A 16,338-nucleotide genomic window follows, 5' to 3' on the forward strand; every position below is an offset into this window, starting at 1 on the left:
CCTTCTTTTAGTCAGTTTATTAGAGCGTAAATGCATTGAGTCCTGTGTATGTTTTTATGCATAGTTGTATTTTAGATCTTATTTCCACATACAAAAAAAAACATGTACTATTTGTCTCTCTGCAACCTGGTTTCTCTTAACATGATTTGTTCTAGGTTCATATTTCTGTGTAGTATACGTGACTTTGGGTGATATGTGTGTATATTTTTTCCGCTCAAATTTTCCTTTTGCAGTTGTAGGGGAAATCCTTGTTTGTAAATAAATATTAAGACTTTGACTCCTATTGGGAAATTGACATGACTTGTAGCTCTCATGGATTTAGAAGACTGCCACATGCTGAGATGTATCATTTTACTTCTTCTCTGACTAGGCCTTAAAAAGCACATTGGGATTTCCACTGATTCGATTTGAAGATGCTGTAATTAATCTGGACCCATTCACTCGGGTCCATCCCTATGAGACAAAGGAGTTCATCATCAATGACATCCTCAAACATTTCCAGGAGGTGAGCTTTAGAGAAGTGCTTAGTGGGACCATAAGCAGAATGCTTGTTTTGCTTGTTTAGCTTGTTTAGTTACTGAGACATTACTTACTGCGAACCCTGTTTATAGATCAGGTCATGTCCTATGAAGCCCATTTGTGTCATGAAACCCCTAAGACAGTTGACATGACTTACGAGCTGTTTGTCTTGTCCCTCAGAGCCACTCTCAAGCTTCCACTAGGTTAGGCACATTCTTCATGGTTCAGTTGATGTTTAATAATAACACAGAATATTATGAACTCTTTGTTTACTAGGTATGTGTTTGATAAATAAACATCAGTATCCTAAGAGTCTGTGAATTCCTGTCTTTGAGTTGAACTTGAAAATTATTTTTACCAAGTTAGACATTTTCCATTTTTATTTATAACAGATTGCACAGACCAAAATATAAAATATATTCGTTGATGATCATATCATATAAGATCATATCATATTCATTAGCTTTCAATGTTAAGATCTATTCTGTTCTTGCTTTATTTTCTTCCTCCCTGCTTCCTTCCCTGACTTTCTTGATTGGTGATACTTCCATCTAACTATAAAGGGGGTGTTATAGTCTGAAGTCAGGCAATAGGAGGTAGGCACAGGAAAAGTAGGAGGTTGCTCCTCCCTGCCTGCTCTTGCCTGATTGTTTCAACAGAGAGGAGGTAGGGCGTGCTGTAGAGACTAGTAAAGACTTAGAAAGAACCTTCCACTCCATAGCTCTTTTTATTCTCCTGACTGGCTTTGCAGAGTAGTAGTTAGTGTATTGAAAGCAGTCTCTGGTGTTGGTGCAGTGGGAGAAGTTGAGGTGGAGTCTGGGAAAGGACAAGAGGTATTTGCAGTTGACCAAGGTTACAATGTCCTGTTGACAGTAATGGGAATGGAGGATAAAACTGGTCTCTGTGCTCATACATTGGTGCTGATGTGATTTTTCTCCCCCTCTTCATTTGACAGGAACTCCTCAGCCAGGCAGCTCGAATCCTGGGATCAGTAGATTTTCTTGGCAACCCCATGGGGCTTCTGAATGATGTTTCTGAAGGGGTTACTGGACTGATAAAGTATGGAAATGTTGGAGGCCTTATCAGAAATGTTACACATGGGGTGTCGAACTCAGCTGCCAAGGTAAGGAAGGGGAAGTAAATGAAATCTGCAGTGATTAACCTCATTTGAGAGTCCTCGGGTCCTTGGCCGTATTGTGATTCTTGGGTGGTTAATTGACTGTGAGAGACTGCACTCGTGGCCTTTGTTTCCTTGCCCCACATGTCTTGTCTTTCTCCCTCCCCTCCAGTAGCCTGTCACCAGACCCTTCCTCTCCCAAGCCTCTCTTCTTCCTTCCATTCCTCCTGCCTTGGGTATGCCTGTGCTCCTCTCATCGGGATCCCTGTAGTGGCCTCTGACCATGGCTTTATTACAACTTTCACAATATCAGCAAAATGAGTTGCCTTTTTTCTTTTCTTTTGTACCAATACTAGGGCTTGAACTCAGGGCCTGGGTACTATCTATACTTGGCTTTTTTTTGCTCAAGGCTCATGCTCTACCACTTGAGCCATAGCTCCACTTTTGGCCTTTTGGTGGTTAGAGATAAGAGTCTGATGGACTTTCCCACCCAAGCTGATTTCAAGCCAAGATCCTCAGATCTCAGTCTTCTGAGTAGCTAGAATTATAGGCCTGAGTCACTAGTACCCAGATTGAACTTGCTTTTTAAAACATGAAGCTTGAGGGATGGGGGTATGGCTCAGGGGTAGAGTATTTGTCTAAAGAGTCCATCTCTAGCACCAAACCAAACCAAACCAAAAACCCAACAACATGAAATCAAGTGGTGTTTTTTCCTGTTTAAAAATCAACCAGCTCATATCTCACAGGAAAAGTCTAAAGTGAAACATAGCCTTTGGGTGCAGTAGCCCTTTCTACACTCTGAACCGAGCAATGGAAGGAAAGTGGTATAATTGTGTCTTTTGCAGCCTCCTTGGCCTCTTTCTGGTCTTACTAGATGGACATTTTGATAGCCCACTGTTAGTGTTCCAGCAGAAGCAACGGTGTGTGTGAAGCTGGTGAAGGAAGGGTGGTTGGAAGGTGGCCACTGTCTGATTACCTACAGAAGTCTCTAAAGACTATTTTCCTCCCTCCCCTTCTGCTATAGTCTTTTCATGTGGAGACTGACTTTTCATAAGGGAGTGAAGTGTGAGAAAAACACCTGTACTCCTTGCCCATTCCTGTGGGCACTCGCACTGTGGCAGTAAGAGTGGCTCTATCTAGAGACAGGTAGGGTTACATTAGGAGTTTGTTCTAGGAGTCTGGTCGAACAGCATTTGCTTTGTCACTACTACTAATATGTGAGAACTGGGGGTGGAGGGTTGTTCCTTTTATCCGTGTTGTTATCTAGAGGTGATAGTTCTGTCACATCAGTTCTGTTAAGACTATACCGTGTTATTGAGCCAGACCAAAAGTGGTTCAAAATAGGGAAAACTCGCTTGTAGAGAAAGGGTGAGAAGTAGAAGCAACGACAATTAACAAAACACAGTTTGGGAACAGTTAAACTCAGATCCAAAGTCTGAAAGACTGAATGTTTCTGCCTTGATTCTTTTCTGGTGTTGCCTTCAGAGTTAATCCTGTTACCATGTAGAACAGCATAGCACCAGCTCAGATCCTGGGTTGCTTTTGAACTCATAACTATTGAGCTTGATGTAAACAGATGTATTTAAATGTTTAGTTATAACTATTCAGCATAAGATTTTATTAAATTTTGTTAATGATATTTAATTCTAATTAGCATAGGAAAAGCTCCTTAATTATGTAATTTTCTCTCTCTCTTGCTTTCATCTTTCTGGGCTTTGGTATAACTGAAAGGCCAATCTTCTAGTGGTGTACTGAGAGGTTTTTCCTCAACCTGGACTAAACACGCAGCTCCTTTACAGGCTGTTGTAGGAGGACAGGGGCAGGACATCATGAAAATCCTGATAAATACAGGCAGAGAATGGTCTTCACTTCATCTGTAACACTGGCCTCCAGATTCAAGCGGCACTGGTATTGGGAGAGTCAGAGCCCATTTGGGCCACTTTGGCTGTTAGGAAACATCTGAACTTAACCTTCTGGATGAGAATGAGAATGCTGCTGCTCACCTGTGGCTTCTCCACAGTGTTGCCTTGTAATCTCCATTCCCCGGTGAAAGGACAGGCCTTTTCTTTATCCGTCCTCTTTTTTGGAGGTCTCACTTGTTCTTTTCCCATGGGAAACTGCTTTGAATCATGAGGGTTAGCATGATAATGCAACTTAGGCAGGAAAAGGGGCAGAATCTGTGTCCTCACCCCTTGTCCCCACTCTAGTTATTCACCTCTTTTTCTTGCCTTTTTTAAGTTAATTAGATTTGGAGTCACAGGCTTTATAATTTTATTTTGAAAGCTAGAACCTTAGATTTGTTATAAAATTAGTCCATATAGTCCAAATATGAAAAAGCGGTAGATCCCAAAGCTGGCTCTGTCAGCTAAATACCCATCCCTGTTATCTTGGCTTCTGTGTATGTGGTTGAACTAGAGATCTCTATTTCCTTGTAATTTTGTGGGTTGAAACCAGACCCTTAATGTCACTTTTGGGGGAATGTTTTGTTTGCTTCTCTGTGTACACAAGGGGAGTTGAAGGAAGTGCAGATGACCACAGTAATCAACTTTTGGCCTGTGGGGTGTATTCCAGTGATTAAAAATGCCATGGAGACAGCCTGCCCTTGCTGAGCCTTGGCCAACCAGTCCTGCCTTGCTTCAAGGACTGAAAGGCTTTCTCTTGGCTCGATGGCTCTGAATAGAGTGGAGAGACTTAATAACTTCTTACATTATAAATGTGGTGTGTGTGTGTCTTTGTGTACATGTGTGCATGTGTGTGTGCACATGTGTTTGGAGTGAGTGTTTACAGTTTTGACTGAATTCTCAGGGTTATTCATGCCTCTAAAAGGTCATAGCTCATTATTTGGGAGCATTGAGGAGAGCTTGGGGTTGATAGAATAGCAGGCTATAATCCCATTCCTATTTTTAAATACTATTTTCCTCTATTAGTCTTGAAGGTTTGTCTTGTCTTTTAAGTCTTGGAGAAAGGTAGTAGCAATTCCAACCTATCCCAGGAAGCATAGGAAATAGGGCATTAGGAAGTTAAAGGAAGTTCATTTTGTCACCTAACCAAGGCTACAGAAGTCAAAGCCTGGTGGCAGACTCCAGAAATCTCAGCAATAGGGAGGCACAAGTAGGAGGAATGCAAGTTCAAGGCCAGCTTGGGCTATACAGTGAGAGCCTATTTGAGAAAAACAAACAAAAAAGAGGTTTGTAGACCTCAGGTCTTCTTTGTCTGGATATTAATATTTACTACTCATAGCAAAAATTAATTTCAGGTTGTGGTATGGCTACTTCTGGAATTTCTCACTTCATTTCTATCATTTATTCAACACTGGTCTCAAGAAAGTAGCCTATTCCCTTTTGTCCCCAGTATTTCTCATGCCTTCCCTTCTCATAGCTCAACTCCTAGAAATCAACTTGTGGATTCCAAAACTGAAGTGATGTGACTTCAAGGTTAGCCACCAAGTTGTAAACATCTGGCCCACGACCCCTCTGCCTGGTAAGGTCAAGTTGTAAACATTGAGCCCACGACTCCTCTGCCTGATGAGGGGACTGGATTGTGATCCACAGTGGAATCTCAACTGACCTCATTCCTGAGGTCACTACAGTCTGGGATCCTTATAGGAATGTGGTTTTTTTTTTTAAAGAAGCTCAGGTTTTTCCTGCCTTATGAATTTTCTCCAGGTTGTGTGTCACATGAATATCTGTGATATCTAACTTGTTTCTAAACCAGAGGATTAGAGAAAATTCCCCCATCTTTAGTGAGCAAACTCGCTCCTATATAGACTCTAATTTCACTACTATGACAATTTGGTAATATTTTCATGTACCTACAGGAAAACCACAGATATTATCAACAAAAATAAAACTTCTTTGTAATCTAAGAGAGCCTTAGATCTTAGTAGTAACATTCTCTGCTACTCCTGTAGAAGCTGTGTTTATTCTTTATCACTGCCATTTGGTCTTCCAAAAGGGAAGAAAGTATACAGCAAATTCACTTCCTTTTAGCAGAGGAGAGGCCACTTCAAGAGGAGGTTCACTCATTAATGGAGCCTCTGCTATGCTGTGTCCTATTTTCCACTTTTCTCTTCATGTCCTCATTTGGTCGATGTTGTATGCTTGCTGTGCCAGGTGTCCTTTGATACCGGTCCTAACTGCAGACACATTAATCATTTCTCCTGTTGTTGGCTGCTATTATTGTCATTGTCAGCTGTTGTTTGTGGAAATCAGAATTCCTTCTTCATTATTTGCTGAAAGTTAGTTTTTGCTAGTTGATGTCCTTTCTTTTGCTTTGTGTATTTAATTTCTACCAGGACAGTCTACATTTCCTAGTGCAAATTCTGTAGGTTTAAATTTTTGTTAAGGAGATGGAATTTTTTGTTAGTTTTTAGTTAATATATTTTATTCTATGTTATTCAGCCATCACATTTTAATTTTAAAGCAACTTTGTCTGTCAGGATTTGTAGTATTTCTTGGAGCCAATAGCATAGGTAGGAAAAGGCATAAGGGCAAAGATAAAACACAGACCATGCTGTGTGGTGGGCACAGGTAGGCATTTAGAGCACTCACTGAACTGCTTGTTTGTCAGGCCAGGTGAGAGGCCCTTCATGTACATTGTGCTTGTTCATCCCAAAGCCAGAGAAATTAAGTAGATTTTCAAGATCACAACTAGATACGACACAGTGGACATTGTGTGAGTCCAGCTAAAGGTCTTCTTTTTTTCCCCTCTTACACGAAGTTTTATTCTTTGTGTATATAATAAGGCTTTTCTTCCTACTTTCTACCAGAAGCTTAGTATTTGACATTACTTAGTTAGCTGGGAAGCTGAGAGCTATCTTGTCCTCCTTACCTCAAAGCAGGCCTCAGAAGATGGTGATGGTTGTGTTACACGTGACTATTACCATCTTCTTCATAGGCAGTAGAACCTGGGGTCTGAAGATGTGATTTTAATCATGTAAGATCATCTGGCCATATGAATGGCATGGTAATATTAAGCATTAGCAGCCCCAATAGGTGAAGAAACCCTAATTCAGAGAGGTGAGGTGACTTTCACTATCCACCAAGCAAGACAACTGATTCTCCTGGAAGAATACCTCCAGTCTCTGTTTTGGCTGTCCTTCTGAATACTATCAGTAACTGAAAGATTTATTCAAGACATGCCCTTATGTATATTAAAACATAAAAACAAGAATGAGAAAAACAAAATATAAAACAGTGTACCCTAGCCAGTTGTGATGACTCACAAGCAGTTCCAGTGCTTGGGCTACACAGTGAGACCCTGTCTCAAAAACAAAACCGAACAGAATAGAACAACTCTGTTTACGCTCAGGTTTGTACACAATGTTTTCTCCCATTTCTCTCTCTGTTTGGGCATCAGTGTGTGGATGAGCCACTTCCCTTTCAGGGGAGAACTTTCCCCTGGCCCAGTTCTGAAGCATCACAGCAATCCTTTCACTGCTCTCAGAGATTCTGAGCCAGCCCCTGCCGTCAGCCAGACTCCTTCCATATATACTGCGACCTTGTTGAGGGCAGGGGTGTCCATCTGCCTTTTGTTTAAGGAATAGCATTTGTTTATGTATTTTGCAGGCAGTGTATTTATAAGGCTCAGACAAGACTAAAGCACTGTTTATTCTAGGAGAAAGTTGTATCTTTGCACAAAAGAATGCACTGCGTAAATGTCTGCATGGATTCTGAAGGCAATTTATGACTTGTATCTGTTTTTGTCATTATGTATGACTGTTCCGTTTTATTGTTGAGGTGATTAGCCTGTGATAGCTTTTCCATATATCTGTGAGCAAGGACTAGGTGGATGCCTTCTCATAAGCAGTGGGGTTTTAGTGTGTTTAAGTTGGCACACAACTTTAGACTAGATGAAATTCACTTCAGACAATGATCTATCCCTTAGAGAATGCTGATTTTCTATTTTCAAAAAAGACTTTGATCCTAAATAAATCACCTGAGGGATTTCTATTCCAGTCAAGAGAAGGTGCATTCGAGTTGTATGTAGAGAAATGACTCAAGTGTTTGGCACCAGAGTGTTTGTTTTATTTTGTTCGAATAATCTGGCAAGCTAAAATGATTCCCTTAGTCTGAGTTCTTTGTCTAGAAGAAAAATGTTTTATGCTGATTGACCCATCCTTGGCAATTGGAAGTATTTTGGTAGAGAGGAGGGGAATGGTGGTGGCATAAAGATCTCAAATGATCACCAGTGATCACAAGCTTTGGCTTTTTTCTCCTTCTACCTAACCAAGCAGCTCAGTGGCCTCAAGGAAAAGGTAAAGCATACCACCATTAACAGAAACAGAAGGACTGAGAATGTTAGAAACTTGTTTTCATTTCTTAATAGAACTTCAGTGAAGAGCAACGTTCTGCAGTTGCATTTTTAGAGCTTACCCTGGCAGTTTTCGGAGGAATTCGCTTCACCTCTCCCAACTGCATCTACATGGTGGATGCTATGTAGAGACCAAAGAAATTCTGTCTCCCACAAAGTTGTGGTTTTCTACCCAAATGCAAATATGCTCAGTTCAAGTTTTCCTTGGGATGGCTGGTTACCCCCAGGAGTTAGTAGTGCATCCCTATCCCCCTTTTTTCCATTTTATCATTTGTCCTTTCCCAAAATATTATGGCAAGTGAGATAAACTATAATCCATTTTTGTGACTATCTGAGGGCAGATCAAATTCTATTTTTTGGCAATAAAGGATCCAGACCCTCATGTGGTTAGAAGATTCTATACTTTCTTTTAGTTCTTGCTTCCTTGTCATTGTTACCTCTTAAAGTCTCTATCTTAAAGAAATACCTCTTAGGCCAGCATGTTTAGAAATCAGCAAGGGGTATGAAAAGGAAACCCTCATTGGTTATTTACTCTCTGTGAAGTGTGGGACTTCATATTCACGACATCATTTAATCCTTTCATGATCCCTTAAGGAATAAAAGTGTCCTGGTTTATAACTGAGAAAAATGAATGGTTATAATCTAAACTGAAGTTTTAGAAAAAAGTGTGGGGCTGGGAATGTGGCTTAGCGGTAGAGTGCTTGCCTAGCATTCGTGAAGCCCTGAGTTTGATTCCTCAGCACCACACAAACAGAAAAGGCAAGAAGTGGCACTGTGGCTCAAGAGGTAGAGTGCTAGCCTTGAGCAAAAAGAGGCCAGGGACAGTGCACAGACCCTGAGTCCCCACCCCCACCCCCACCCCCGCCAAAAAAAAAAGTGTGAATTTGGGAGTTAGCTGCTAGATCTTCCTCTACAGCAGTGTTTCTCAGGCATAATCCTCTGCCATTCTCTTGTAGATGCTAACACACAAGTGATTAGAAACTCCCTTGTCACTCCCTTGTCTTAAGCTTTGGGATGTGGCTTTTTCCCACTGTAACTTCTAGAATTTGTATCTAGGAATCCCTAGACTAGTGCAAAAGGATTGAAGAGGGAAGAGAGGATAGGAAGTTTGTTCTTTCCAACTACAAAATGCTTGTCCCTAAAGTATTTGAGTAAACTGTCAGTGCTTCCTTCATTTGTGTTGCTCAAGATTAGCTCACATTTAAACCATGTAGAGTTTGTGTACCTCCAGGCCACTGCTCTGGCTCTGCCCACTAGCAGACCAGAGCCCCCATTCCTGAGACCCTCTTCCTTGGAGCATTTGTACTGAGTTATAACTTCTTTTTTTAAATTTAATTTTATTGCAATGTGATGTACAGCAGAGAGGTTACAGTTACCTACCTAAGGTAGTGAGTACATTTCTTTTTTTTTTTTTTTTTTTTTTTTTGGCCAGTCCTGGACCTTGGACTCAGGGCCTGAGCACTGTCCCTGGCTTCTTCCCGCTCAAGGCTAGCACTCTGCCACTTGAGCCACAGCGCCGCTTCTGGCCGTTTTCTGTATATGTGGTGCTGGGGAATCGAACCTAGGGCCTCGTGTATCCGAGGCAGGCACTCTTGCCACTAGGCTATATCCCCAGCCCCGTGAGTACATTTCTTGTCAAACTTGTTATCTCCTCCCTTGTTTATCTCCTACCTCCCCTCCTCCCCTACCCCACTCCAAGTTATAACTTCTTTAACCCATTTTCCCCAACTTATCTACCTGAAACATTTTTGAGCAACTAATCTATTATTTTCAAATAATTTAGTTTTTAGAGATGAATGCCTAAAGCCAATATTGATTAATGGCAGAAAATAAAAACTCATTCTCTCCAAAAGTCTTATCCTTTCCTCTCCCTCCTCCCTCCAGGCCTTTATACAGCTTTTCAGATTTTGTATAGACATTTTCTCTGAGTTTCTCAAGCAGATGGCTTTCAGATGCTCCACAGCATCATTGCTTCAGTGAAGAAACCAGGTGGAAAATGTTGAGGACAATCTGTTATTTTGTGCGTTTTATGGTTCTGTTGATTTGTATGGTTTCCTTCTTGGAGAAAAAGAAGAATATGGTTAAGTTATTAGAGGTTTAATCATTCCTAATTGGAAATTGTAATAATAATACTGCTTAACTGTCTTGATTAGTTGTTCTTGATGAGGCATTTGTATTTGGTCAGGTGCTATTGGTAGCCCACCACTGTCACCCTCATAGAAGTGGAAAAACAGGCTTAGTGGGGGGAAATCATTGCCAAACTGAAGAAAGTTCTTTGGATTTGTTCCTGGGTCTCTTACTTCTAGAACTTGGATATGACTTCTTTCCCCTTCCTTTACACTACAGAAATGGGCATCATCTCTGTATTAGTGCTCTCTACTGCCAGTGTCATCTGTAAGTCCTTCCTTGCAGAATGGGCTTTGGAGAACAAAGTAGAGAGGACCATGGTGAGTGGCACCATGGAACCCATGGGAGAAAAAAAACCCAGAATGATGAAGATAATTCTTGGAGTCATAAGGCATTTTTACAATGTTGGGGAAAGGGGGAATTCCACTTAAGAGAGACCATGGAGGAAAAAGGCAGACACTACCAGAGCTAACAGATTGGCCTTTTCTCTGCCTTTCTCCATAGCTGTGATAGTGTGCCCAGGCCTCTGTCATAGGGAGGTCCAGCGTGTCCTGATGTGATGACATAAGGGCTCCGGTGACCGGTGAAGAAAGGCAGAGGTGCCTCACACTCTCACTAACAGTAGATAGGAAACATTTTACCTTTCTTTTGTCCAGCACTGCTGGGCAGTGCTCCTCTGCCTCCTCTGCCTCCTCTGCCATTTTGGAGAAGGAAGTTTCTAGTTATATGTGAAGAAGGTGGAGATAAGCTGAGAAACGAGGAGACTCCTCCCTAGGTGAAGTCAGGAGAAAGTGGGAGGAGAAATTATGAAAGCTGGTTGCCCAGTCATTATTTATATAATGAAACATTAGTTTAGAGGCATTAGCTTCCAATAACATCTCTGAAGAGAAACTTGAGTAGGACATGCTTCCCAACCTATTTTGTTGCATTTCTAATGTATAAGACAAGGCTTTGTGGCCATCGGGATTTTCTCTTTATTGGTAACTTGAAAACATGCAAGAATTGTACTGAAATTATAAAAGGTACTAATGTAGTTTTATAGAAACTTAAGCTTTGTAGTGTTTTCCTATTAGTATTTGATCTTCACAAACTTCTCCATGAAAGAGTCAATTATTTTCCCGGATGCAGAGGTTGAGTCACAGTATGGGCTGTTGGCTTCTATGGTATCAAACAGGAGCTTCGAGGAAAGGATGAAACCCCGGCTCTGCCAGCCCCAGGCTCTTTCCCGTAGACTGCACTGCCACTTTCTCCTCAGAAGCCAGAGCACTTTCCTGTCTGTGGCATCATATAGCCTGGCCTTAGCACTGTGGGGCCAGAGGCCTGCTGTGGCCTTCCCTTTCTTCCTGGTGATGGGAAAGCAAGTCACATGAGTTAAATGGTTTTGACAAGATCAGGCAGTCAGTGCTGCAGCAGGTCTTCCACCTTGAAACACCTCCTTCTCTCCCTTGGCCAGAGAAAGCCTTCTCAGAGGAGTCAGCTTTGGAAAGTCTGGCTTCCAAGAGTGCCTTCTTCATCTTACAGCTAGCTATATGGGTGAAGGGTGGCTCTAAAATTTCATTTGGGCTCATGACTATAATCATAGAGCAAAGGGGCCAAGCTAGGTAGATTCCAGAAGCCTGTTTTCTAGGCATGTTACCCACTTGTTTGGTTTTGTTAGGTGGCATGAGCAGATGATGTCTGTGGACCACTACAGAGTAGTCACCAAGGCATGCCACTCAGGTCAAACCCATGGACATGAAAATTGAGGTGTCTCCAGGGATAAGTTTTATGGAGAGAGCAAAATTTGTGGAACTAAACACAGGAAGAATTTGCCACTTCTTTCTCACTGTAATGTTAACTGGTTTTATCTACAAAAAATTAAGTTTAGTGAAAAGCCTTGTTTTAGTAAGATTTCACAGGGGTAACCAACCCAAACCTACCTTTCCACACAAAGGGCATTGCTTCCTAAGGAGTCTTTTCGTTTAACCTTGTGGAACAAGGCAGCCACTCTTCCCAGACTCTGACCTTTGTAACAGCTGAGACTTCCTGAGACACACTTAGGATAGCAAACATGGGAAAGAGTGTCAAGATCAGCTTTGGGCCTTCTCAGATTGTAAATGGACAAACAGACCCAAGGAGCTTCTGCTCACTCCTTTGTCACAGGAAGTTTTAAAGTACAGGACACAGACTGTCCTTGAACTGTGGGTAGGCTTGGTGCTTCAGAAGAGAGGGAGAAAAAAGTAGTGGGGTCAGGGCCCTGATGGGGACATTGCTCAGCATCCTTTGTGTAAATTGTTACCTGTTTGCAAATCTTCCCTCCCACATGACAGCTTAGGAGGACAAGGGACAAAGTCTTAGTCTCCTGGTTTCTAACCCCCAGCACTGCATGGGATGGGGAACACCCTGAAATGTTTTGTGTGAAGGTCATCTCACCTGTTAGGGGAGGGAAGTGGGCTCCTTTGAGGCAGCTCCCAACACTAGTCTTTCAGCAAGATCTCATCTAGCCAATAAACCTGTACAAACCTGTGCCTCCCCTGAAGACAAAGCAAAGCCTCCCCTCAAAATGCCCACCTAGGACGTCCCTTCTGTGACTGGAGATCAAGGGCAGTCAGTGATGAGGCAGAGTGAGAACTCTGAAAGCAGTCTTTGATGCCAAAACAAGTGTAACTGTTGGTTAAAATAAATTTTAAGAGTGTCTTTGACTGTTCTTTATATTTTATTGTCATCATTGTTGTCATTGGGTTCCTTGTAAAGTCTGTGAAGCAGGCTATGTAGCACAGTGGAGAGCATGTTAGAATTCTGCAGTGTGGATAGCCCAGAAGAGAGAGATGGGGACCTTGGCAGTGACCCAGTGCTGGGAGAGGCGGCTGCCCCTTGGTGCCTGTTGTGATAGGGACATGTTCACTTGCCTGCTGTCCAGGAAGCCTGATTTTGTGTTGGGCAAAACCACTCACCTGAACCCCAGGCCTTTTCTGAATCCAGCTTCTAATAAGGAGCTGCTTGAGCTGCTGGTGATGATCTACTCAGTTTACAGTGCAGTTTGCTCTCGCCTGGCTGCATGGAAGTTTCTGGAAAGCAGGAAGGCTCCGGCGTATCTGTGTCCATGCCAGGTGTAGGGGCAGAATGAGCCAGGGAAGGCTGGTCACTCCCTTGCTGTGGTTTTGCATGAATTTGGCCAAGCTGAGGGGCTATTACTGTCAGTCCAAGCTGTCCTTAGCAGATAGGTGCCCCAAACCATGGCATTTTGTCTCTTTACCTTAATTCAGAACACCGCCAAAATAGCAGGCCTAATGGTGACAGTCCTGATCCCTCTCCCAGGTCTGTCTTGGGGTCCGCATTTGGATTCAGACTGGACCCCACTCTCCCTCCCCCTCCCAGCCCTTCCAACAGTGGAGGTGTTTTGTCAGAGCATGATTGCAAAGAGTTAACACTTTTGCTTTTTCCGAAAGTTATCTGTGAAGAGTATTAGTTGTTTAACAAAGCGTGCCTGCCCTCCAGATGAACCCGCCAGTGACTCTGCAGCTGGGGTCATTCCAAGTTCACGCGGTGGACTTTTGACTGCCTCTCTGTCTGTGAAAACAGTCGGCTCCTGCGGGGATCATTCATTCAGGCCTGTAACACAAAACTATTGCCAATGGGCACCTGCTGGGCTGGCTTCCCAGGAGGGCTGGAGGGAAGGTACCAAACTCCTCTGGCATCTGTGGAGATAAGGGCAGCAGGGGCTCTGGGATCTGCTAATCAGGCCTGCCTGGGACCCACTGTGGCCGGCCCTGCAGGCCTGCCTGGCCTGCCCATGTTAGTGTGTGTCAAGGGCCCTCCCTGGGAACATACCAGCTAACAGGAGTGGAAGTGTGAGTGTGTCTGTGTGCGTGCGCACACACACAAGGAGCAGAAAACCTTTGGAGTACATTCCCCAAATTTCCAGCATATTCTTCTTCCTCAAAACAGGAAAACAACTAGTCTTAGCCTTTTTTTTTTTCCTAGTTTTGAATTGTCATCCATTTTGCCTGCTACTGTATTTACTGGTTTTTAACTGCCTCCTCTTTCTTATTGTTTTATGGGTCTCCATATGCCATGGAAGATGAACCCTGCCTTATTTCCCCTGGAAACAACTTGTTTAAGTACTGAGGGCCAGTGGCTTGAATTTTGGAGGTTCTCCAGCCTGGACACACCTGGGCAATAAGGACCTGTGTTGGTGTGTTCCAGGTTTCCCCTCTTTGCAAAATCTAGCTGCCAGCTGCAGAGGGTTTTTCGGGGAAGAGTAACCTGACCCACTGCATGTACCTTGAGATTGTAGCTGCAGATGGTGTGGCTTGGTGTTATGGTCTGAAATGACCGGGAACCACCAGGCAGTTCCAGTTTAAAAACTATATTTTCTGGTCATACCCCAGCCACATGAAAACCATGTATTACCTGTTCCTTTGGGGTCTTTTAGTTTTACCTATTAGTTCCTGCTCCTCCAATAAACAGTGAAGCAACTTATTAATAGTCGTTGGGTACTGAGTGCTTTCAAATCTGTGGGATTTTCTTACTCTGCCTGATAATGATACATTTTTGAAAAGCAGCTTTGCTCCCACACAAGTAATTATTATATCTTTCTGTTACATTTCACATAAGTTTTTCTGTGTGCAGGGAAACATTTAGATTAATCTGTACTACATGGTAACAGTCCAAGGAAATTCCAATCAGAAGTCAACAACCTGTTTCCTTCATATTGGTCTGTGGCATATCTGGCTTTTCATGTGTTCTGATAAGGAGCAACAACAATGTTAAATTTCTATTTCCTTGGTTTTTGTCTCCCATAATTTGTTGCCAAAACTGCTCTAGCAGCTGGTCCACCGTCAAGCTGGTTTTCCTCTGTATACAATGGATCATGTGGAGAGTTAGTATAGTCTTACTGTAAGTGTTTATATGTTAGCTGTATTTATCTTTATTCCTCAGTATTGCTGTACAGAAAACAGACTAGTCATTGTATGCATTACAGCATTGAGGGTCTTTTTTGTTTGTTGGTTGGTTGGTATTGACACAGGGCTTAAATTCAGGACTTCATATTCTTGCTTGGCTTTTTTGCTCATGGCTGGAGGCTTCCCTCCAGTCCAGGTCGTGAGTTTAACCTAGTAACTGAATGAGTGTCTTTTAAAATGGTACACACCAAGCTTGAGGGTACAGCTTAGTTACCTGAGTGCTGTGTAGTATGTATGAGTCCCTGAGTTCCGTCCTAAACAACATGTGTTTTTGAAAGGTAATAGATAATATTTATTGAGTGCATCATCAGGTATCATTCTGAGTGTTCACAGAAACTTATTGATCTAATTCTCACAATATTCCTTTTAATTGCTGCTTTTTAAGGAGGACCTTAAGGTTCAGAGAGGTCCAGCATTCGCCCAAGATTAGGAGGAAAACTGAGCAAGTGACTAGATTGTCTGATTAAGAGCCCATGTTCTGAGCCCCAGTAATGTAAAAGCTGCACTCTGCCTAGTCTGGACCTCTCTGCACAGATCATATTTGCAGGAATTAACTCTGCTAGGCTGCATTTCAAGGGAGAATTTGAGTCAGTTTAAAGTCTTTCCTGTAGTGTCTTTTGCATAATGAACTTTTATATAGATGCTACTATACAATTCAGGCCAAAGCAGGCTACTGTGAAGCAGACAATGATTCTAACCAGTTCTGAAACACTTAGTGAAGGCATTTTAACTTTGTTTTAGGTCTACATGCTCAGCTAAGTATAGATTTATGAGAAAAGTTTTGCCTCATATTAACGAATCTACTACTTACTCAGTCTATCCAAGTAGTTGACAACTGTATGTAGACAACTGAAAACTCCAAACTGAAAACTTCTATGCTAGGAACTAGGGAAGCAATCATTGTACTGTGTTTTCTATAGAAAATACAAAATTTTAAATTTCAAAAATATGAAAATTTCCAATTTGAGAAATTGTAATTCTTTAACACTACTACGTTCAGGACCAATAAGTGGTCAGTCAGACCTTTTCAGGGTTTTTTTTTTTTATTTTTTATGATGTGGTCTGACACACAGAAGATGTGCTAAGAAAGCCAAGGATAGTCTCCAGCCTGATAGCCATTCTACCAGATTTGTATAAGGAACTAATTCTATGCCACACATAAAAACAGCTCAACCTGAGTTTAATCGTGAGTTAAGGACCCAGCCTGTCTCCCTTCCCAAGAGCTGGGCAGATTCCATCCAGCACTGTGGTTCTGAGCATTGGGAAAACAAGGTATTAAGGTTCCAAAAAAATATACAAAGCCTACTTTGCCTTAGTTTA

At 42.2% G+C, this 16,338-nt stretch overlaps 1 protein-coding gene across 6 annotated transcripts in view; it reads left to right on the top strand.

The window, feature by feature from the left end:
- The window catches only part of Vps13d (vacuolar protein sorting 13 homolog D), a 234,902-nt gene that overhangs the window by 159,258 nt on the left and 59,306 nt on the right, over positions 1 to 16,338 (top strand). For all 6 annotated transcript variants that reach the window (XM_048350254.1, XM_048350255.1, XM_048350256.1 and 3 more), the window contains 2 exons: positions 371 to 505; positions 1,475 to 1,642. In XM_048350254.1, the coding sequence (XP_048206211.1) occupies positions 371 to 505; positions 1,475 to 1,642 (303 nt within the window). The remainder of the gene's footprint in view (positions 1 to 370; positions 506 to 1,474; positions 1,643 to 16,338) is intronic.

This window comes from Perognathus longimembris, chromosome 7, assembly GCF_023159225.1.
Source record: "Perognathus longimembris pacificus isolate PPM17 chromosome 7, ASM2315922v1, whole genome shotgun sequence".
NCBI lineage: Eukaryota > Metazoa > Chordata > Mammalia > Rodentia > Heteromyidae > Perognathus > Perognathus longimembris.